This window comes from Lynx rufus, unplaced genomic scaffold (genome assembly GCF_022079265.1).
Source record: "Lynx rufus isolate CCGP_SWC_20201006 ecotype Redwood Valley unplaced genomic scaffold, mLynRuf1.p SCAF_10, whole genome shotgun sequence".
NCBI classification, from domain to species: Eukaryota; Metazoa; Chordata; class Mammalia; order Carnivora; family Felidae; genus Lynx; species Lynx rufus.
The window spans coordinates 26,479,417-26,504,046 of record NW_025814824.1 but is presented as its reverse complement, the minus strand read 5'-3'; the positions used below and the strand labels follow the sequence as shown (position 1 = coordinate 26,504,046).

General features: G+C 34.8%; 1 protein-coding gene across 7 annotated transcripts in view; it reads left to right on the top strand.

Annotated features, from left to right (window-relative positions):
• The window catches only part of AGTPBP1 (ATP/GTP binding carboxypeptidase 1), a 202,476-nt gene that overhangs the window by 75,569 nt on the left and 102,277 nt on the right, over positions 1 to 24,630 (top strand). For all 7 annotated transcript variants that reach the window (XR_006966288.1, XM_047102959.1, XM_047102983.1 and 4 more), the window contains exons 4-9: positions 8,377 to 8,444; positions 11,579 to 11,642; positions 12,080 to 12,226; positions 14,398 to 14,529; positions 17,332 to 17,425; positions 24,162 to 24,199. Coding sequence is in view for 6 of the 7 variants with exons in the window: in XM_047102959.1 (XP_046958915.1) it covers positions 8,377 to 8,444; positions 11,579 to 11,642; positions 12,080 to 12,226; positions 14,398 to 14,529; positions 17,332 to 17,425; positions 24,162 to 24,199 (543 nt within the window). In the remaining variant the exon portion in view is untranslated. The remainder of the gene's footprint in view (positions 1 to 8,376; positions 8,445 to 11,578; positions 11,643 to 12,079; positions 12,227 to 14,397; positions 14,530 to 17,331; positions 17,426 to 24,161; positions 24,200 to 24,630) is intronic.

The window sequence follows — 24,630 nt, the reverse complement described above, 5'->3', positions numbered from 1 at the left end:
GGGACATGGAAAATAGGGTATTCTTATACACTGTTGGTGGTGCAGTAATTATTACTAACTTGGAAGAAAAGAATCTGGCGATATTTATTAAAATTTAAAGTGCACTTGCTGGTTGACTCTCAGGAATGTGTTTGACTGAAATAAAAATGCTAGTATAGAAGAGAGTGTGTGAGGATGTTTTACAACATTGTTTGCCTATCAAAGACTAAGATACAACCTAAATATCCATCAGTGAGAAAATGGTTGAATTAATTTTGATGTAGCCAAATTGTGGAACTTTAAAACTATATTATGCAGCTATTATCAGTGAGTTATTTGTGATATATGGAACCTACAGTTTGTATGCGGAACTATATGCATTGTTTCTGGAGTCCTAAGTTTAACATATTAAGTAAAAAAGCAAGTTTCTTTGGCTTATGTAACTATATGTGTAAACTCATTTTTATACAAAATCATTATAAATGTATGTAATGTTTGTATGAGCAAGGCAAAAAAGCAAAAACAAAACCATAAATATGCATACCAAATGTTTAGCAGTAGTTATCAATGGGATAGAAATGGAGGGGAATGAGGTAAGTTCCTAGTTTACTTAAGGTACTTTTCTACTGTTAGAATTGTTGCAGTAAGCACATGCTACTCATAATTTAAATGTACTACTTGTAATTAAAAAAAACAACAACAATAACACCGAACTCCTACAATACCTGTTTACATAGTTGAAATATGTATTTCCACAATTTAGTGCTAGTTTTCCTTGGACGCATTACATTTTCAGTCTTTAATAATGTACTACTTATTTGCAGCATGCATGATACTGTTTGTAATTTACCCTTAATTTTTTTCTCTAGAAACATAATAATTATCCATTTCAGGTAAATGGTCTAATTTGTTGGCATACATCTGTTGATAATAATTCCCTTATAATCCTTTCAGTTTCTGTAGGGTAGGAAGTGATGTTCTTCATTCTTGATTTTTGTTATTTGTGTCATCTGTCTCTTTTCTTGGTCTGTCTAGCTCAGCGGTTCTCAACCAGGGGTGATTTTTCCCTCCACTTGCCTCAGGATACTGGCAATGTTTGGAGATATTTGGGGTTGTGAAATTTGAGAAGGGGATTGTTACTGGCATCTAGTGGAGAGAGGCCAGGGATGCTGCTGAACATTATGTAACACATAGGACAACGCCCTACAAGAAAGAATTATTTGGCCCAAAATGTCAACAGTGCTAGACTCAGGTCTAGCTAAACATTTGTCAATTTTGTTGCTCTTTTGAAAGCACCAACTTGATTATCTCTGTTTTTTCTTTTTTTTCTCTTTCATCGATCTCTAATCTTTATTGCTTCCTTCCTTCTGCTTGCTTTGAGTTTGATTTTTGCTTCCCTTTCCATTTTCTTAAATTGAAACTTTGATTATTGATTTTTGATTTTGAGACCTTTCTTTTCTAATGTGGGCATTAAAGCTGTAAATTTCCCTATTAACACTGCATTCTTCAGATATTGATATGTTGTAGTTTGATTTTCATTCAGTTCACATTTGTTCTAATTTCTTTTGTGATTTCTTCTTTGACCCATGGATTATTTAGCATTGTGTTGTTTAATTTCCCATTATTTCAGAATTTCCCAATTTCTTTCTGTTGTTTTCCAATTTAATTCCACTGTGTTTGGAGATTTGTATGATTTTAGTCCTTTTGAATTTATTGAGACATGTTTTATGGCTTAGTATATGGTCACTCCTGGAGAATGTTCCATGTGCACTTGAGTATTCCATCTGCTGTTGTGTGGAGTATCCTGTCAATGTTGTTGGCTACATCAGTTTGGTTGATAGTGTTCAAATCTTATATACCTTGTTGATTTTCTTTTTTTTTTTTTTTTTTTTCAACGTTTATTTATTTTTGGGACAGAGAGAGACAGAGCATGAACGGGGGAGGGGCAGAGAGAGAGGGAGACACAGAATCGGAAACAGGCTCCAGGCTCTGAGCCATCAGCCCAGAGCCCGACGCGGGGCTCGAACTCCCGGACCGCGAGATCGTGACCTGGCTGAAGTCGGACGCTTAACCGACTGCGCCACCCAGGCGCCCCACCTTGTTGATTTTCTAGTTTAGCTTCTCTATTAATTGTTAAAAATTGGGTATTGAATTCTCTACCTGTTGGTGAACTGTATATTTTCCTTTTCAGTTTTGGCAGTTTTGGTTTATGTATTTTGAGGCTCTGTGTATACATTTAGAGTTGTTAAATCTTCCTGACGTCAAAGACTGTTTGGCCATTATGAAATGTCTGTCTTTGTCTCCAGTAATATTTCTAGATTGAAAATCTGTTTAATAATGGAACCCTTCTAGCTGTTATGGTTACTCTTTGCATATTATACCTTTTCCTTCTCCTTTTCCTTTCAGTCTGTTTCTGCTTTTTATTCTAGAGCATGTTTCTTGGAAATAGTATATTTTTGGATCTTGCTTTTTAAAAATCTAATCTGAGTATTTTTGGTTTCCAAATTAATGTACTTGTTTCTTGGATGATTGGATTTACATCTGCCTTTTTGCTGTTTTCTGTATGATTCAGGCCTTTTATATTCCTCTTCTCATCCTCTACTGCCTTCTTTTGTGTCATCTGTTGATCTTTTAGTTTTTAAAGATTTTAGTTGTTTTCTTAGTGGCTCCTATAGGGATTACAGTATACATTGAACTTCAGATTAATACTAATTTAATTCTGATAAAATATTGAAACTTTTTCCCCAATATAGCTCCATTTCTCTCTTATTCCTTTGTGCTGTTATCATCATATATATTGTGTTCATAGATGGTAGAAACCCAACAATTACAACATTGTAATTACTGCTTCCACAAGTTTATGCCTTGTAAAATAGTTAGGAGAAAAAGTGGAAAATTCTGCTGAATTTCAGAGTTCTGAATAAAGGTCAGGATTGAGAACCAAAAGCTTGGTAGTTTAATTAATGGAAGTGAAGTGATATTTTCTCAGGAGGAGGTAGAGAGGGAGAAAGCTGAGATTTGTGTTCTGGGAACGGTCTACATTTTGTATTTTGCTATAAGAGAGTCCTGTGAAAATGACAAAGTGCATTCATGTTTAGGATTTTTATGTCCTTGACGAATTTACCCTGTTATCATTATGGGATGTTCATCTTTATCTCTAGTAATTTTCCTTACCTTGATGTTTGTTTTGTCTGATATTAGTATAGCCTCTCCAGCTTTTTTATACTTGTTTACATGATTAGCTTTTCCTGTTCTTTTTCTTCTAGCCTATTTGTATTTTTGAATCTAAAGTGTGTCTTCTGTAGGTAACAGTTTGACATTCTCTGCTTTTTAACTTGAGCATTTAGTTTGATAAAATTTAATATAACATTGATTGGACTTAGGTTTATAGTTACTTGTTTTCTGTTTGTCCTTTCTGTTTTTATTTCTCGTTTCTCTTTGTCCTGTCCTCTTTTTTATTATTTGACCATTTTTTAGAATTCCATTTTAATTTACCTATTGACTTTTTAGTTATACCTGTTTGCATTTTTAAGAAATCATTCCTCTGAAAATCATAATAAACAATCGGTAACTTTTTATCCTTTGTTTAGAATTGATATTGTAACCTCATATAAAATTTGGAATCCTTGGCACGTTATATATCCATTTATATTTACATTCTTTAGCTATACTTGTGATATTTATCACATCTGTATACATTACAAACCCCAAAAGACAAATTTTTGCTTTAAGAAATCATGTGTATTTTAAAGACACTAAGAAAAAAAAGTAGTTTTTATATTTACTCAGATATTTACCATTTCTGAAGCTCTATTCTTTCCTAAAGATGTGAGTTTGGTCTGGTATAATTTCCCTGATAGCCTACAGAATTTCCTTTGGCATTTCTAGTGGACAGGTCTGCTGTCTAAGAATTTTTTTCCTTTTGTCTGACAGTGGATTTATTTCACCTAATTCTTGAGGGATATTTTCACTGGTTATAGAATTCTGGGTTGGCAGTTTTTATCTTTCAGCATTTAGAGTGCACATAAAACAGTGCTTCCACTATTTTGTGGCCTCCATAATTTCAAAGGTGAGGTCTGCTATTTTTGAATCTTTGTTTTCTGAAAGTTATGTGTCATTTTTCTCTGGTTGAGTTCACGATTGTTCCATTAGTTTTGGTTTTCAGAAGTTTGCCTGTAGTTTTCTTAGTATTTATGCTGCTTGGAATTTGCTGAGCTTTTCAAACTTGTACATTTGTGTCTTTTTTCACATTTAGGAAATTTTTGGCTGATCAAAAATATTTTTTTCTTCATTCTCTCTTCTTTTGGGTCTATAATTATACATATGTTAGACTTGTGGAGATTGTTTCAGAAGTCCTTGAGGCTCCTGTTTTTCAATTTTAATTCTGTTATTCAGATTGGATAAATTTCCCTTTTTCTGTTCAAGTTCTCTGCCCTTTTCCTCTGCAGTCTACCATTATGTCTATCTGATATTTATTTCACACATTGTATTTTTCTTTTCTGAAATATGCATTTGGTTCTTCATCATACTTTTAATTTTTCTGTTGTGATTTCCTATATTTTTGTTCATAGTGACCTTGTATTTTCCTTAATGTAATAGAATGTAATTATAATAGCTGCTTTAAAATCCTTGCCTGTTAAATATAACATTCAGATTATTGAAAGTGTTGAAGAAAGCATGTAGTGGTATAAGAACTGGGAAGGACTTTTGAAAAAGCCAAGGGAGGAAGCATTGTCAGTAATGTTAAGTAACATAGAGAGGTCAGTTAAAATAAAGACCTTTTTGACTTGATAATTAATAAATTACTGGCCACAACAAGAGCACTTTCAAGTGGTGGAATTAGAAGGAAGATTACAGTATGCTGTAATATGAGTGGCAAATGAAATAATGTTGGGGAGTATAGAGTTTTTTTGTTGTTGTTGGAGAGAGTTTCACTGAGAAAACAAAGAAACAGAGGAAGAGGCAAGGTAAAATAAGGTTTGTTAAGTATATGGGAAAATAAAAAACAGTATGTGCGTGGAGGTTGAAGCTATAGCTTTATAAGTAGGTAGAAAGGATGGGATTCAGAATGTAGTAAAAAGGACACATCCTCTTCCAATACCCCGACTGGAAAAAGGAATGCAAAATTGTCAAGGCTTTGCTACATGAGTATATGGATTTTGGTAATTGTTTATAGAATTTCATCTGTACTTAACAGATCACTTTGTCTCAATTCATTGAGGGAAATATAGATGCTGAGAGTTGGGAACAGAGGCCCAGGGATTGAGAGTCCACAGGTAGAGGACTGGTACAACGTTTGGAATAGCTGTGGGCTATGGCAGGGCAGATGGTGATGGCTGTGAGTTGAGGTAAGTGAAAATAGTAGTTTTGTGTTTCCAAATAAGGATGGAAATGGTGAATTTTTGGTACTAACAATCTTAAACTAGGAGAAGAAATTCTTATGGCATTATTTTTACTGTGATGTAGGAAAGAGAATGCACATTTGAGCATTTACTTAATTAGAAAGCTTTGTGGTGGTTAAGTTTAAGGGGTGAGGCTTTGAATCCAAGTGGGGTACGTCTAGACCTGATTTTACCTGAAAATAGCACTACCTTTGATGAGTTAGAAGTTTCAGTGAAAGTGACAGTGAGACTTCCCTAATCTTTCGAAAAGAAAGAAGGATAGGAGTGTTAGGAGTCTGGGGTCTGATAGAGGGAGATCGTAGGTTAAGATTCCAGAGGTAGGACAGTTTGGGGTACGAGAATTGCAAGGGTTGATAAATTAGAGCAAAGGAGAAGGGTTTTGTTGTCAAAAAACTATGCAGCTAGGTATTTGAATCATTGACATCGAAACCTCCTTAGATTATGACAGAATCTAGAGTATAGTAAAAAACTGTATGGCACCTAGTTTTCGTTTAACGTGTGGAATAAACTAGATGATCGTGGATGTTACAATAAGGAGAGTTTTTGGTCTGTTCCATGAAAGTGAAAATGTAATGGTTTGTTAGTAGAGGAGATCTCAGCCTTCTGACTATTCTATGTGATTAATATCGAAAAATCATTTGGCTTTAGTAGTAAATCAATTGTGGGGGTCCCTGGGTGGGTCAGTCGGTTAAGTGTCTGACTTTGGCTCAGGTCATGATCTCACGGTTTGTGAGTTAGAGTCTTGCTTTGGGCTCTGTGCTGACAGCTCCGAGCCTGCAGCTTGCTTTGGATTCTGTGTCTTCTTCTCTCTCTGCCCCTCCCACACTTATATTCTGTCTCTCAAAAATAAATAAATGTAAAAAAAAAATAGTAAATCAGTTGTGTTATTTAAAAGGTTAAATCAAGGGTGCATTGTAGATATTTAAACAATATTTATTTTATAACTCAGTGCTTACTGATGGAGGCAGCTGGCCCAGGGAAATGAAGGGTCAGCAGAGGAATCCCATACTTTTATTTTTTAAATTTTTTTAATGTTTACTTTTGAGAGAGAGAGAGAGAGAGAGACAGGGCATGAGTGGGGGAGGGGCAGAGAGAGAGGAAGACACAGAATTCGAAGCAGGCTCCAGGCACTGAGTTGTCAGCACAGAGCCCGACGTGGGGCTCGAACTCACAAACCATGAGATCATGACCTGGGCGGAAGTCAGCTGCTTAACTGACTGAGCCATCCAGGTGCCCCATGAATCACATACTTTTTAAAAGGGAATTGAGTTTTACGAATATTTATGAGTTTTTCCTTTTTTTGTAGGCAAAGAAATTTGTCATTCTTTTAAGCATTAGTAATTATGGCAAGGGGTAAGGAGATGAACAGTCACTTATGCAAGTTTATATTTAAACAGATTGTAAGACTTCTGTAAGTTTTACAAAATTCGTTATCTGGACCCAAGATGATGCATGATAGCATGAGTTAGTTGTTTTAAAGAAAAATATGGTTTCTAATCTCCATATTTATTTTGTAGGTAGTTACTAATAGTTATTATAAATAATATTTTACCATAACTTCTCTGTAGCACATTTGTCCCTTTTTGTAATAACTTATAATTTAGAATAACCTAATTTTCAGATGGGTATCAGACTAATGAGTTTTTTCCCAAGATTTTGTGACTTGTCGTCTACATCTTACACTTCATTTCCTTGTGAAATTGTAAATATATAATTTGTATGTGGCAGAACTGTACCATGTATGGCTTTTTCGTTCTTTCACGATGCAAGTTGAACAGGATTTGCTTTGGGCAGAAGTGTGATGTTCTAAAGGCCTGGTCTCACTTTTACCCCCTCCCCTTATCAGGGCTTCGGGGCTCATTCTGCTCTTAGACTCCTTGATCATCCCTGTGTAGAACACATTTGGTATTACCAATCTCTTGAACTGTATTATGTAGTATGTGCTGTATTGAGAATGGATTATTTGTGTTCTCTTTTTAAAATCTCAAAATGTGAAAGGAATGGCATTGTCATTCTATATTAAAAGAATTCCTGGCACTAATGTTTAGGTGTGAAACAGTTGGAGAGGGTCATCAAGTCTCTTGTACCAACAGTCCTATATAAAGGAATGATTCCTGTGGCTCTTTTAGAAATACACTAAATCAGTGAAAGACTGTAAGCTTTGGGTTCAGAAACATCTGGATCACCTAGTCTCTTACTTTTACCCTTACCTGCTCAATGACATTGTACAGATTTCTTCTTTCTGAACTCAAATTTCTGGTCTGTAAAAATAGTAATTTTTCTCCTGGACAGTTAAAATGAGTCATAAATGAGGTGATATAGGTAAAGTACATATAATTTGTGTGTGGTCTATCTAAATGTCTACCTTTCTACCTTTCTTATCTTGTCAATCAAAGGAAAAGAATCGTGGAGAAACTCTAGAAACCTTTAAATAGAGGAAAATGTATACTGTTCCCCCTGCCCCCAATCTCAGTGAGATAAAAGGGATTATTTGGGTGATCTGATCTCCAGAGTCTTGCAGAAGCAGCTCTTCCCTAGTTTTGTATTTTTGTGTAATTCAGAATTTTAAAATAGTATTAGTTCAGTAAAAACATTTGAAAATGGTACTAGGTTTTTGTTTTCACCAATTTTGACTAAATATTTTCTAATTCTAGTCATAAAGATAATAAAGAGGCCTACCATTACTACTCCTACCTCACCTGCAGTTCTGGTATCTACACTTTACTGCTGATTTTAATATTACAGATGGATTGATAAGGATTCATCTAGTTCATGATAGGAAATGTGATCAAATGCAAGGAAGGTCTTGTAAACTGAGATCTGGAAGTTCCCATAGAGTATAATTAGCAGTATCAGAGGGAGAAACATCTAAGAACCAATTTAGAATGTTTACTAAATCAATGGAGTCCTGTGGATTCTACATTAGCTATACAATAGAATTATATGTAATTTTTTTCTTTCATATCTTAGAAGAAAACTTTTTTATACCTTTCAGAAAAGACAAGGAGAGAAATGACAGCCAAAGGTTCTACAGGAATGGAAGTTCTGCTGTCAACCCTAGAGGTAAATCGCTGATAGGCTTTAATTAATGTAACTATTAATACCAACCAGGACTGAAGGAAAAAATGTATATATGAAGTATAAAAGTTTTATTCTAGAGGTAAAGCCAATGAATGGAAGTTAGTTTTATGTTTTAAATGATCACTTGGAACGGTGGCAGAAGCATTCTAATATATATTAGGTAAACCTCTAAGTATATTCCCTGATGATTATCACGTAACCATATTTTAAATTTTAACATGCCATTCCGGTTGGTAATAAGAAGGCATTAGCTGGAAATAAATGATTGATATTGGAAATTCTCATTTATTGTGTTAGGTGATATATATTTGTGATTTAGTTTACTGCATGTATTGGTTGAATAACTATATTATGTTGGTAATAATTAAATTTCTATCCCAGTGTAAAATTTTGGGGTGGAACAGCAGGAAATATTCAGAATCAGGATTTTAAATTTTATTCAGTGCGGTGTTAAGAGTGGGGAGTGAATACATTGTATGCTTTAAACTTACACAGTGCTATATGTCAAATTATATCTCAATAGAGCTGGAAAAAAAAAAAGAACAGGGAGTAAGTTCATGTTTTTTGGTAGGAATCACTTTCTATTCAAAATGATATGTCATTTTTCCCTAAATTGATTCGTCAGTTTAGAGTAATTTCAATAAAAACATTAGCAGTTTTCTTTCTAAAGTCCGATGGGAAAATAAAAAGCAAGAGTAGAAAGGACATTTCTGAAAAAGGAGAGAAATGAGAAAAGACTTGCTGCATCAAATATCAAAGAACACTATAAAATTTTAGTAATTCAGATAGATAGCTTAGAAATTGTGCATGAGTAATAGACATCAGTGTAATAGAAATTCTGGAAATAAATTAAGATCACATGGGAATTTAATATCATCTAAGAAAGGTAGCATTTCAGATCAGTGAGAAGTGGAGGGATTACTTACTAAGTGGAGCTCAGATAGATTGGTAGCCACTTAGAAAAGTGTAGTGGATCCTTACTTCCTACACCAAAGTAAGTTCCATATCCAGCAAAGATTTAAGCTTGGAAAATAAAATCATAATACTAGAGGAAGTAATGGGAGAAATCTTTAAATAATCTTTAAACAGGGAAGGCTTTTTTTTTTATTAAAAAAAATTTTTTTTAATATTCATTTATTTTTTGAGAGACATAGAGAGACAAAGGTTGAGCGAGGGAGAAGCAGAGAGAGAGGGAGTCACAGAATCTGAAGCAGGCTCCAGGCTCTGAGCTGCCAGCACAGAGCCCAACATGGGGCTTGAACTCACGAACTGTGAGATCATGACCTGAGCCCAAGTTGGACGCTTAACTGACTGAGCCACCGAGGTGCCCTGGAAGGCTTTTCTAATGTAAAAAAAGACTCAGGAGTTATAAAGGAAAAGATGGATAAATTCAACTCCATTAACAAAAGTATGTAGGAAAAAAGCACCCTAGACACCCTAGGCAAACTGAGGAAAAAACATTCAACTTGTGTAACTTCTTTAACATATAAAGAAGTTTTACAAATGAGTAAGGAAAAATTAAATCAGTAACCCAATAGAAAAATGTGTAGACGTTCTGGACAATTCCCAGGAAAAGAAACACAAATGGCACTTGAGATTGAACACCATTTGTTTTGTTTGTTTGCTTTATCACAATTTACTGAGGTCAGCAGGGATGGGAGGTGGCGAATTACATATGGGAGACTTGTCTGGGTAAGGCCTAGACATGACAATACAACTTCCATTCAGGTTCCAATGGCCTGAGCTCAGTCGCATGGCCCAAACCTAATTACAGAGGGCTGGAAAATGTGGTTTGTGTACCCAGGAAGAAGATGAAATCAGTTTGCCAAACACGTAATAATATTCTGCCATAGTCCATTCTTCTTTTTAACAGATGTCTGTCTGGCCCTCTCTTCTTTCAGATTCCTCTCTAGTGAGTTGATGGTCCATTTAATATCGCCAATGCTAAGACAAGGGTTTCTGGTTAATGCATAATCCTCTAACTGGTCTAGATGTGGCCTTTTGGTTCCATTAGTCTATAAGCTAAAATGGGGAAGCAGAGACAACACTCATTCCCTTTTGGAAAGGGGAAGAGTAAGAGACTCCTGCCAGTCACTGATACACAGCACTTTTGAAATTCCTCTGTATAAACATTGTAACATTCCTCTACTTTGGGGGTGAAGAAGTTCTCTAAGTAGGTCATAATTCTGCTTTATCTGTGGTTTTCTTGATCCAAGCATCACTTTTAATAAGAGAAATGTAACCAAAGGAAAGTATTTAAACATTTTCTCTTCTTAGATTGGTTGTCCAGACTTTGGGAAATACTCTTCCACGTTGTTGGTGGGAGTGTAAATTACTGCATGAAGAGCAATTTAGTAATATTCATCAAAGTAAATGCTCATATTCTTTGACCCAGAAATTCCAGGAATTCGTCCCATATGGAGATGTACTTGGTTCCGTATAAACATGTACTTAATTTTTTGTTACAGTTTTTTAATAGCAAAAGATTTGAAAAATTAAATACTCCATTAGTAGGCGACTGGTTTCATAAACAATGGCATCACCATATATAATGGATTATATCCTGTAGCCCCTAAAAAAGAGTTAAGAAACCATTTGTTCATACATAAAAATATCAATGTATAGACTAGTATCCATAGGGCAATACCATTTGTAGAAATCTGTGTATACACCTCCATTTACATGGATTTCTTTTATGTGTGCACATTATCTTCGGCTGGATACACAAGCAACTGGTACTGCAGTTGCCTTCTGAGAGGGGAGCTAGGTGACTGGGTAGTCACCATATATACACTGTAGTGCCTTTCACATTTTGATTCATTTATTTGTATTTTCTGTTTGGTAGAAGATGATGAATTCAAATGACAAATGAATTCCTCTTGTAATAATGTTGGTACTAAGAAAATAATAGCTCAGATGACCTGCAAACAGTCTCCTGGGCAAGAAGAAGCTCCTGAAGTGATGAGTGGGAATAGTGGAAGCCCAAATACATTTGTTCTCAGAGAAATTGGAAGGGTCATTTGTAAAAATATATGTAGTTCACAACAGGAACAGAAAAGGTTTGGGAATCACAGATTTACAATGGTTTAATACAGCAAATAAACTATTTATTTCAGAACACGAAAGATCTTCAAACTACACTTAATATCTTAAGCATTCTTGTTGAGCTGGTGTCAGCTGGTAAGTTTTTGTTTCCTTTGGTCTAATTTCTGTTTGTAAACAGTGATCAACAATGTATTATGTGTACTTTATTTGGAATTTTTTGATACTCATATAGAGACAGTTCTGAGTATCAGAATTTGGAAGCTGAAATGTCATACTCTTATTGTTGCTTTGTTTTTGATTTGAGGGCTCTTCCAGTATCCCTCAAACCACTCCAAAACCCATTTCCAGAGCCTTGAGTGTAGAATTTTGGCATCACTTTTATTTACTCCTTCTGTTTTTCTAACTAAAATACTAAATGAAATGAAAGAAAATTTGATTTTGAGGTATTTGATTTCAGAAGTCATCACTTGAAGTATTTCTTGAATGCTAACAAGTTGTGATGTTTTTAATATGTTATGGGAGGATTTGCTGTTTAAACAATTAAAAACAATCTTTTTTTTTTTTTTTTTTAGGTGGAGGTCGAAGAGCGAGTTTCTTGGTCGCCAAAGGTGGTTCACAAATATTGTTGCAGTTACTTACGAATGCTAGCAAAGAATCTCCCCAGAATGAGGAGTTAATGGTGCAGATTCATTCTATTCTTGCAAAGATTGGACCAAAAGGTAAGGGTTTCACTTGTGTGTTCATCATAGAACCACTTGTGACACTGATTCTGTGTGCCTTGAAATTTGGTCAGTTTTGAACATCTAAAATGGTATGGCTTTTTCTCAGTCTTAGCTATGGACTACTTTTTACAGTCAACTGCAGTAGCCTGCAAGAATGGGAGATCCTAAATTCACGAGGAATGCCTTTGCATAGGTTGGAAAAAAGGAAGAAAAATATGTCAAAATCACAAGTGTGTCTTAGTGTATGTGTGCCTGCATTTGTATGTGTGTAAAGGACACATATAGCATGGATATTGTTGGAGCTGGAAGGAGGGAGTATGGATGGAAATGCTTTGAGGAACATGGAGGTGAAATGTGTTCACTTTTCATTAATAGTCATATTTGTACTGCACGTCTCAGTGCTTAAAAAGCTTATGACCTAGTCAAGATCAAAAGAGATATAAAATATTGTAAGACTGATTATTATAACAGTTAAGACCTGCAATATGTTAAAAAATAGAAATTGAGAAAACATGGGATTTGAAACAAAGGTGATTTAGGTTAGGTTAACAGAGAAAGGGCATCCTTGGAATAGAACCTAAATTCAGTTTATAGTAGTCTAACTACACAGATTAAAATGATTCTCTGAACTCTTAGTATAGCAATTTTTTAAGAGTTCTGCCATTGCCTTGTGGTGTACCTATGAGTTTTAAACTTTGAAGCTTTTGGTTAAACTGTTTATTCTAAAAAGTGTTTACATATGTGTATTCAGTGTATTATTATGTATTTCATACATATCCTTACTGTATAAATATTTAATACTTTTAACAATTGTTCCCTCAAAGCATCTCTGAGATGACTTTAATTTTCCAGTTGTCTTAAGGGCCTTAATACTTAAACAAATATTCAGTTAATGTAAGAAATATGTCAACTTTTATTTTTCCTTAACTCTCATATTTGAAGTTTAAGGGCTCCCTGCTGAGATTTTTGCTGTAAATGAGAAATAAAACAAGAAAACCTTATTTCATGATGACTATTGTTATCTCATGCTTCCTCCTTTTTTAGAGCTTTCCTTTGCTTTTCATGAAATTAAGACATTCATGAATTTATATTTGTATTTCTTTAATGTCTCTTCTAAGTTATGGTTTATTTTATTGTCTTCTGTACTTTTAAATTTGTGGTATCTCCTTTATTATTTGTACTAGTTTTCCATTTTTGTTATTCAAGGAAATTGTGCTGTAATTCTTTGAGTGACTTTCTATACTTTTTGTCCCCACCCCCCTCCCCGGTGAGATGGGAGTAATTTTTCCTCAGGAATGTTTAGTTCTTTTTGATGTAAAATTCCTGTTGTTAATGAAATAACTCTGCTTGCTGGTCCTGCTTATTTTCTATGTTTGAAATCTTAACATTATTCTTGTTATCCAGATTGTTTCTTAGACTATTTTAATCTCTTTGTGAGAATAAAAATCCAGAACTTTTCTTTTTCTCCTTTTCTGTGTTGAATTAGATCCTTTAGAAACTAACTAACTTGATAATATTTGCTAGATTATTTTTTACTTAAGCTGTTTATATTTTCATTAATTTATATTCTAAGTCTGAAAAATATAGTTAATATGAAATAAATAATATTGGTAATGGACATTTAGATTCTTTATGATTCTCCCTAACCTTGTGATGGTGTTCCTTTGAATAATATATGTAGTGGAGCAGTTAAATTATTCCTTTCATGACAGTCGAACTTTTTCAACCTCTGTCCCTGTGTGCTATCCTCCCAACTTGCCCTTTTGTACTTTCTTTCAGGCCATGTTTTAAAAGTTTAAGGGATCTTTTAAAATTATGTAAGAGGGGCGCCTGAGTGGCTCATTCAGATGAACGTCTAACTCTTGATTTTGGCTCAGGTCATGATCTCAGGGTTGTGGGATCAAGCCCTTTGTCAGCCTCCTTGCAGAAAGAACTTAGAGTCTGCTTAAGATCCTCTCTCCCCTGCTTGCACACTCCCTCTAAAAAATAAAAAATAAATAAAAAATATACAAGAAAGCAATTCCAATTTTAGTTACTTCTGGTCAATTTTATGTGTGATAATATGAATTCATAATATAAGTTTTTAAATTTTCATTGCTTTATGACATTTTTATTTCATTCAAAAGTTATACATGGCTAAATTGTGTTTGTTCATTTTTTTTTAACAGACAAAAAATTTGGAGTGAAAGCTAGAATTAATGGAGCTCTGAATATAACTCTGAATTTGGTCAAACAGAATTTGCAGAATCATCGCTTGGTTTTGCCTTGTCTTCAGCTTTTACGAGTATATTCTGCCAATTGTAAGTATTTTAGGGCCGCTTTTAGTTGACTCAGTGTTGTCAAGTTACACAAAATGCAAATGGGGAAGTACCTAAGCTCCATGAATCTCTAAAAATTGGAGACAAGAAAAGAGAATATTTAATATGACTCTTGGTAACTCCTAACCCCACTGCCACAAAAGCGATAAGTGGTAGGAAGGTAAGTTGACAAAATCTTGAGAATTCTCATTTCCTGCCGTTTGTAAAAGCCTGTAGTGAAGGGGATGAATAGACAGCCTGTGGGAAGATGTGGAAGAATAGGTGAGTGTTGGCAGCTGGAAAAACTGCTGAGCCTATTTGGATTTCCACAGATGAGAGAAAAACTGAGAGGGAAAGCATGTGGTAGCATAGTCTCCTAGAGCTAATTACCTTCAGCAATCAATAGGGAAGTAGTGGAACAGAAGAAAATAGTATAGGAGCCTCCGAGGAAGCTGCAGAGAAGAGGGATCACAGAGAGAAAGCTTCCTAGCATGCACACACACACACACACTCTCACTAATATTAGGTCCCAAACCTAGGAGGTGTGAATTTTCTTTCTATTCCCTGACTATGGGATTGGAGTGGTTAACAAGACACCTTGAAATTGAAATTGTAGAGTACATGATACGATGTACATGGAGAGTACATGATTCTGCCATATCATGGCAGAATATCATTGTAGAATAATGATAGTCCAAGTGGTAGAGATATGTGTGTGTGTTTGTGTGTATGTATAAAAATGTGTGTGTGTATGTATTTGTCAATAGCTATACTTTGACACTATGGCTAAAGGTGAGCTCATAGGAAAATAGCTCTGACCACTTAAAGAATTAACACTAGATAATTTAAAAAGAACAGAAGAAAATGAATGAATTGGATTTCTAACCAAAGAAGTTAAGAGAGCAATAAACACAAGGAAAGCAGAGGAAAAAGCAGGAAAAGTACACGAAAAAGAACACCCAGTTGATGTAAAAAATAAATTGATTGGATTAAAATAATACTGTAATAGTGATGTAATGGGGCAGATGGTAGCTATTCTGATGGTGAACATACCAAATGTATAAACTTATCAAATGATTAAGTTGTATACCTGAAGCTAATGTAACATTGTGTATCAACTACACTCAAATAAAATTAAAAAAAATAAACAGGTAAACCACCAAATACCCCAATGAAGGAAAAAAAAAGACAGCGCAGAGGTAAAATTAGAAGGGATAATGGAAAAATAGATACAGAAGAAATTAAAATAATCATACAAAACTTGAGCTTATATTTTTGGTGGCAACATATTGAATTTACCACTAGAAGGCTAGTAATGGTTTATGTATAATTTTTAAAAATCTATGTGTTCAGAGTTGAAAACATTAGGCACAATTTTCTGGATAGGTAATTGTGTATTCTGTGTGAAACTCTGAAGTTGTTTCCTCTTTTTCCCCACCACAGTTGCTTTGGTTGAGGTCTCATCACCTCTCACGTAGACCACAGCCTGCTAACAAATGTCTTTCTTTCTTTCTTTTTTTAATATGAAATTTATTGTCAAATTGGTTTCCATGCAACACCTAATGCTCATCCCAACAGGTGCCCTCCTTAATACCCATCTCCCACCCCCCATCAACCCTCAGTTTATTCTCAGTTTTTAAGAGTCTGTTATGGTTTGGCTGCCTCCCTCTCTAACTTTTTTTTTTTCCTTCCCCTCCCCCATGGTCTTCTGTTAAGTTTCTCAGAATCTACATGTCTTTCAAATCTGTCTTCCCCACAGTGCTGTGAGATCTGACTTGTATTTAAAATGCATGTCTGATTGGTTGTTCTTTTTGGGCAATTCCCTGTAGTTGAACAAATTAACAACTTCTGGGGCTCTTTATAGTTTGTTACCTTCTTTTCCTACCTCATCTTCCTACTGATACGCTTTTGTCTGGTATTATATCTTGCTTTTTTAAGTTTTTTAAATATTTATTTATTTTCTGGAGAGAGCACATGCGCACAGGGGAGAAGCAGAGAAAGAGGGAGAGAGAGAGAGAGAGAGAGAGAGAAAATTACAAGCAGGCTCCACAGGGTCAGCATGGGGCCTGACTTGCGGCTCACACTCAGGAACCACAAGATCATGACCTGCTGAAGTTGAATGCTCAACCGACTGAGCCACCCAGTCATCCCCTGATATTGTTATCTTTTAATGTGTGACTTTATACCCGTGCTGTTCACGGACTCTGTTCTGTTTTCCGTGTTATCCCTGTCTCCAGAGACATTCCCTTACAGCAATTCCTGTCCTTGCTAGCTCCTCTTCATTGGTAAAGACTGAGCCCAGGCATCAATTTCTACAGAGATACCTTCAGTTTCATTATGGATTTGGGGCTCCACACAGGTGTAACCTAAACAGCTTACAACTCTTAGTTATTTAGAAAATAATGTAGTAATGATTTGTTTATTGTTACTGTCATGCTCCTCTCTACTGTGTTCTCAGTTTTTGTCCTTGAATCTCCATGACCTGGTATTTAAGAGTTCTCTAAATTTATTGAAGAAACAAACAGAGCAATTTAAAACTATTTTTGTTTTGTAGTAACATTGTGTTGTTTTATATAACTTCTTTCATAATTTCCCTGTAAGGTAGTAAATAACTGCCTCCCCCTCTCCCCCCCACCCCCAACCAAATCTTCCCTTCAAGTGATTGGCTAAGGTGGATGTCATGAGGCCTTGAGTTCATATCTGCTACAGAACTTGTGTATGTTTTTGGCCATGTATTACCAAGAATACACATTTCTATTTATTGAGGTTTTAACATCATTTTACATTCTTTCTTCTCCCTCCTAGCTGTGAATTCAGTATCCTTAGGGAAAAATGGAGTTGTGGAGCTGCTGTTTAAAATCATTGGACCATTTAGTAAGAAGAATTCGGGTCTCATGAAGTGAGTAAATGCTTTGAGTATAAATAGAGGTCTATCTTTTGTTATTCTGGGCCTCTTCTTGATCTGCACAGCCAGCAGGTTGAGTTATATTGTATTGAGGGTCCTTTCTTAGTTCTTAGTGATTTTATTATGATAAAGATTTTTAAAATATAAAGTTTAATCTTCAAAGGTGTATCAAAATTAGAAAGCTTTAAAGTCATTGAATATAGTGTTATGGAAATTTAGATGTAGAACATTCCTAGATACTAGAAGAGGAAAAACCTCATTGACAGAGTAGCATTCATTCAGAAACATTTATTGGATGCCTACTATATCCCCTACCCAGTTTTGCAGTCTTTCAGTGGCTGCATCCTTCATTCTCACAATTATCTGAACATATTTTAAATTTATACATTTCTTTTTTGGCAAAATGTCTTTTTTTTTCTTTTTTCTTGAGATATGTATATTCCAAGATATATATCTATTCATTTGTAGGTCTTTCAGCCTCAAAAATGAAAGCAGCTTCCAGTTATTTGGTTATATTTAGTATTTTTTTCTTAAGCCATATTCTTTAAAAAAGTATTGAGTTTTTCAAAGATACCTGGGGTTTATATTATATTAGAATGATTATCTTGAATTAGGTTTATTAATCACTTACTTGATTCAACAGTTATCAACATTCTGCCATTTAATCCCACTCTATACTTTTATTTATGCTGAGGTATTTTTAAGCAAATCCCAGATGCCATTCGTATATTTCATTCATATATGCAATTCAAATATATATATTTCTATAAAAAAAATCCAAGATATTTTATCATTTTTCCCTAAATACTTCAGTATTTAACTCTACTAAATAGGGACTTAAAAAAATAACCAAAATACTAAAATCATACTCAACCAAATTATTAATTCCTTAATATAACCTAAAATCTATTCTGTGTTCATTTTTCTCCTGTTGTCTCAAAATGCCCTTTTTTTTAATGGGTTTGTTTGAATCAGAATCCAAACAGGACACACACATTGTTCCTTGTCACATTTAGGAAATTTCCAAACCTACACAAAAATAGACTAGAGGAATTACAGACCTGTGCAGAACTAGAATAGAACCCTGTGATGTACCCACCACCCAGTTTCAGCAGTAACCAACATTGGCATTTTTATCTCAGCTTTCCCTTCCTTGTCCGTCCTTCCTTCCTTCCTTCCTTCCTTCCTTCCTTCCTTCCTTCCTTCCTTCCTTTCTTTCTGTATTTTGAAGCAAATATTGGCTGTAACATTTGTTCTGTGAATTCTTTAGTATGATTATCATCAGACACAACTTTTTCCTTTTAGTGTTTCCAGAATATTGTTTCATTGTCCAGCAATATTAATAATCCCTTAATATCATCTGATACTTCCTTTATTTAAAAAAATTTTTTTAATGTTTTTATTTATTCTTGAGACAGAGACAGAGCGTGAACAGGGGAGGGGCAGAGAAAGAGGGAGACACAGAATCTGAAACAGGCTCCAGGCTCTGAGCTGTCAGCACAGAGCATGACATGGGGCTCGAACCCACAAACTGTGAGATCATGACCTGAGCAGAAGTTGGACACTTAAGCGACTGAGCCACCCAGGCGCCCCTGATACTTTCTGATTGTCTTTGAAATGTCTTTTTTTACAGTTGACTTGTTCCAATCAGGATCCAAATAAGATCTGTACATTTTATTTGATTGCTGTGTCTCATAATCTTTAACAATCAGTAACAGTTCCCCTGTTTTTTGGTTCTGTTTTATTTATTTGTTGAAGGACCTGGGTGATGTCTTGTAGGTTGTCCCAACATTCTGGATTAAGATGACTGTATCCTGGGGTCCTTTAACATGTAGGTATGTCCCTTGAATTTCCTGTAGACTGATAGAGCTAGAGGATTGATTAGATTTGGGTTCATTTTTTCTGATCAAAAGGTTTCAGATGTGCTGGGTACTCTCTTTTGTACCACTTGAGATCACTGAGTTTAGGTGATGGCTCTACTTTCCACCTAATAATTTAGCAGTATTTCATGACACTGTCTAGATCCATTATTTCTTTAGGGGTTGCAGAATAGTGACTTTTCTAATTTTCTCATTCTTTCTACTTTGATTAGCTATGGTTCTTTTATGAGAAAGAGTTTATCCACATCAACTATTTTACCAAATTTTACAAATAAGTTCAGAACATTTCCAGTCTTTCCACTCTTTTTAAATAAAGGTCAAATATTTCAGCTTTTACCCTTTTAGAAAATGGAGCTGACTTGTGCATATGATTATTCATTAAATATTGTTTGGTGGGATGTCTTAACATATTTACTTATGCAGAGATCATACACAGTCCTAGAGCATCTCATGAAATGTAACAAAACAAAGAAAATGGTTGTATCACAATTAGTAAAGCCAACTTCCAGAATTGGTGTAGTGTAGTGAGTGGGCTCTGGAGGCAGGCGGAACTGGATTTGCAGGCCATTGACTGGCTCTAGGTACGAAGTAGGTTACCTTACTTAAGCCCCGGTTTCCTGTCTGTAAATGGTAACATGGACCCCTACATCAGAAGTTTGGTTTGAGGATTTAATGAAATGATTCTTTTTTTTTTCTTTTTTAAATTTTTTAAATGTTTATTCTTGAGAGAGAGCACGTGCGCACACATGAGCAGAGGAGGGGCAGAGAGAGAGAGACACACACACACACATACACACAGAATCCAAAGCAGGTTCCAGGCTCTGAGCTGGCAGCACAGAGCCTGACTCAGGGCTTGAACCCACAAGCTGCGAGATCATGACCCGAGCTGAAGCAGGACGCTCGACCGACTGAGCCACCCAGGCGCCCCGAGATGATTCTTATAATGATCACAGTGCCTATGAGTGCAGTGTAGTTAGTTTCGATAACTAATGTAGTAATGAGGGTGTGAGTGAATTTTAGTACTAAAAGTATAGTCTTTATTTTTTAATTTATATGCCATTTCTCCCCTTGACCTATAAAGTACTTTAAAAAAAAATTTTTTTTTAAGGTTTATTCATTTTTCAGAGACAGAGCGTGAGCGGGGGAGGGGCAGAGAGAGGGAGACACAGAATCTGAAACAGGCTCCAGGCTCTGAGCTGTCAGCACAGAGCCCACCGTGGGGCCCGAACTCATGGACGGCGAGATCATGACCTGCGCTGAAGTCGGATGCTTAACTGACTGAGCCACCCAGGCACTCCTAAAGTACTTTTTAATTTATCTTTTATCTCATGGTTTTGATCTCATTCTTAAAGTCTACATTAGTCTATTCTAACCAGTTGCCAAATCTAATATAAAATGTTCCTAGGAGAAACAGAACATTTCACAAATGTCATTAGAATATCCAATATGGGAATATATCCAAAATTATGTAGAAATAGTGGGTATAAACTTCTAAGCAAGGAATAGAGCTACCTAAATTATCCCTTCATTCCTTCCTGTATTTATATTTAAAAACAAAAAACAAATTTTTTACTTTATTTTTACTTTAAAAACAATAAACAATTCATTGGCTGAGCATCAGTATCTCGATGTCTTTATCATTTTTAATAATCTTAGGGTCTCTCCCTTAATTATAAAATTTTGACATATAGAACATTTGTTTTGCTGTTCTTCCTCCTCTGAAATAATGCTCCATGTTTAGAGGAGTAAGATTAGGGTTATTATTTATGTTTGAACGGTAGTGCGGCCCTTGAGGGTTTCCTTCCGTTTCCAATTTTAGGTTTTAGATATACACACTGTTAATCCAGAAGGAAGCAACTTAGGGCGCAGTGGGTTCTTGAATGTCCCGATAAGGATTGAGCCCCTAATTTAAAGGAAATGTGACTTCATGAGAACCTGGAGCTAAAGCTTTCTTCCTTTACTGCTCCTAAAGGAATAAGCCATAGGCAGCTTTTTAAGCCATTCATTGTTGGTTGTATTATTCTGTTTGGGACATAGGAAGATTGGGAAAATATATGAGGAAGTATAAAATAGTGAAACTGAAAAATTCTAATCAGTTAACATAATATAAACTGTGCATTTCAATAAATCTGTTATTCTAAAATTCTTTTGTAAGTTTTATATTATAAATTTGTATTGACTTCTCCGTGTCAGAGAATTCCAGAATTTTTTTGTGCTGAAGGTTTTAAAAATAAACTTTTAAATAACATTTTGGTAAAAACATCAAGAGGACTTTGCACTGAACTTCATAATTTCTTTTAATGTAGTGCAGCTGTGGAACAAGCATGATGGGCTTTGGCAGCAGAAAGAACTGGGTTCACATCCCAGTTTTGCCAGTATTGAAGAATAAACATGAACCCAAAACACATGTAATTTAAGGATTAGAAACTGTCAGAGACACTTTTATTTGGTTCAAAGAAAGAAAGACTGTTTCTCTAACAGTACTCTAGGATTTTTATATTTTGAATAAAGACTTAACAGTAGATTAAGTCATTGCAAGTGATTGCAGCTAAGTGATTGTATTTGTTTCCTAGAACTGTTGTAACAAAGTACCTAGGACAAATTTTTTGGCTTCAAATGACAGAAATTTATGGTCTCATAGTTCTGGAGGCTGGAAGTCCACAATCACCCTTTTGGCAGGGCCACTGCTCCCTCTGAAACCTTTGTGGGAGAATCCTTCCCCGCTTTCTAGCTGGTGGTTTGTTGGCAGTCTTTGGTGTTTCTTGGCTTGTAGCTGCCGCTTTTCAATCTTGGCCTCTCTCTTCACGTGGTGTTCTCTTCTTGTGTGTCTGTCTTCAGATAGTCTCCCCTTTTCTAATCCAATCATGATGGATTAAGGGCCACTACTCCAGTATGATCTCATTTAAACTAATTACACCTGCAGTGACGATGTTTCCAAATAAGGTCACGTTCTGAGGTACTGGGGGGGTTAGGATTTCAACATCTTTTTTGGAGGAAACCAGTATTTCTGATTTCATAATTTTCTTTCTCAACAAGAGGCCTGTATTACTCATTTTTCATAGCACCTAGTTTTTATGGGACCCTAGACACATTATATTCTGAAATCTTTGGTTTCTTTATCCATAAAATGTGCCAGTTCTATGGACCAGGATTGTTTTAAGAATTAACTAGAAAACACATATATGAGGCACCTATAATAATTTCTGGCACTTATCAGCTCTTCTTTTCTATTTTGTACTTTGTATTGGCATTTCCCTTGGAGTATCCCTTTAGTTCTGTGTTTTAATTTTGACCAATTTCAAAGCCATCCTTATTTCTGTTTTACAGTCTTGTGTACATTTTATTACGTAATTATGAGGTTATGGAAAGTTTCTTACTGATGATTTAGTGCTATGAAAATTCAGTATGTAATTTTATAATTTGCATTTAATTTTAACTCACCATTATGAAAACTTCACATTGTTTTGAGAAAATAACAAGTACGAATTTGTAGCATTTTTTAAAGCATATACTTTTGTTTTCCTTTTTATGAATGTCATCTTAAGCTTTATATCGTTGCTTTATTTGTGTCAATAAACCAAAGTATGGCTGTTAATGAGCATTTATTATAAATGAGCACTTACTCTGTGCCTAGTCCTAGATCATTGCTGCACATTTTACCATGAACCAGTATCCATCCTCAGTCTCCCACTCAGCTGTGCTCTTTACCTTTAAACAAATACTCTGGGCATTCCGTGTTGCCTTTACACTAATGTGTGCAGCTTTTCCTTCATTGCTTTGTTTCTGGTTTTCATTTCTTGAGTAGTTTTTTCACAGGTGTGTACATTCTATCACAGTATCTAGACTGTAAAAGTGTGGAAGAGAGAAGTTTGCTGATTTGATCCCAATGAAGGAACTGGCTACTCTGGGTGTCTAGTAGGCATTCAACAAATGCTTAATGATGAGCGACGTGCTTAAGTTTGACAAAGTGCATATTTTTATGCAAATTAATGATAGTTTTTGAAGTCTTACTAAGAGGTACTGTATGTTGTATGTAGCCTTATATTTTTAAAGTTACTGAAATCAAGTGCCAAGTTTTCAGTAACTTATTTAAAAAAGTATTTGATTCTAGGATTTTCCACAGTGATGTTCTGTGTATTTTTAAAGCTGATTAATGGCAGTTGATTTTACTGTGTGTATTTGAGTATTTATGTTCAAAGAAAATATAAGTACTTTTAAGTTTCTGGGCAATTCCTCTGTCCTTTAATAGGCAGTAAGAGTTTTTGAGGTATTAATTAGGTTCATTATTTTCTTTGATGCCTTATGGCTGAAAAATGCTAACGTCTCATACTTCTCCCCTAACCTCCCAGTTCTAAAAATAGTTTACATTTGTTATCACTTTAAATATTAGGATTATTGTGTGATAGAGCTAAAATAATTTTAAGTCAGGTAACTATGAACATCTGTAGAGTTTTGTAGTTAAGAATTTTATTTGTGTTAACACTTCTTTAAAATTTTTGTGAATCAAGGCCTCTGATTCTTAATATTGCTATTTTGTGAACTGTCAGGGTCAGATTCAAGTACAATAATTGAGTCTGTTCATCTAATCTCTGATATAAAGACTAAAATGTTGTTAATTTTCTTCCTTAAAAATATTTTTTGGTGCTTGCCTATTAATATTTCAATCTTCCTCCTATTCGATTTTAACCTAAAGGGAGAGGTCCATACAGAGAAAGACCATATGTAATTGACTATAACAGGAATGACTTTTGGAATAGATAATAATTACTTATCTGAAAAGATGTCTGAATTTACTATTGTAGATTAATTTTACTAGTTTTGTTGTTGTTTGTGTTTTCTCACGTTGACAGGGTTGCTTTAGACACTCTTGCTGCATTGCTAAAATCAAGTAAGTTTTTAAATACTAGAAATACTAGATACTATTTTTCCAAGTATTCTACTATGTTAAAGAAACTCGAAATGTAGATTTAGTCTGTAGTTATAAAGCTGATTTGTGATAATGAAATGTCAAAGTTGATTTTTCATATGGTTGATCGATATATGTCCTAGCTAATGTCATTTATGTTTATTGAGCTATTATATATTATAGTTCAGTACAGTTATGGAATTTTTTCAAGTACATGGGGTTCCTTTTTATAAGTTCATTATGTAAACATAAAATCTTGTCAACAGAAGAAAGTAATATGTGAATATTACCTAAGTATTGTCTTTTAAAAAGTGAAGGTAACATGGTATTGAGGATATTTACTATGAAAATATTTCGAACAACTACTGTCTCTACTATATCAAACACATGATTTTCATGTAGAAACCTCCTAT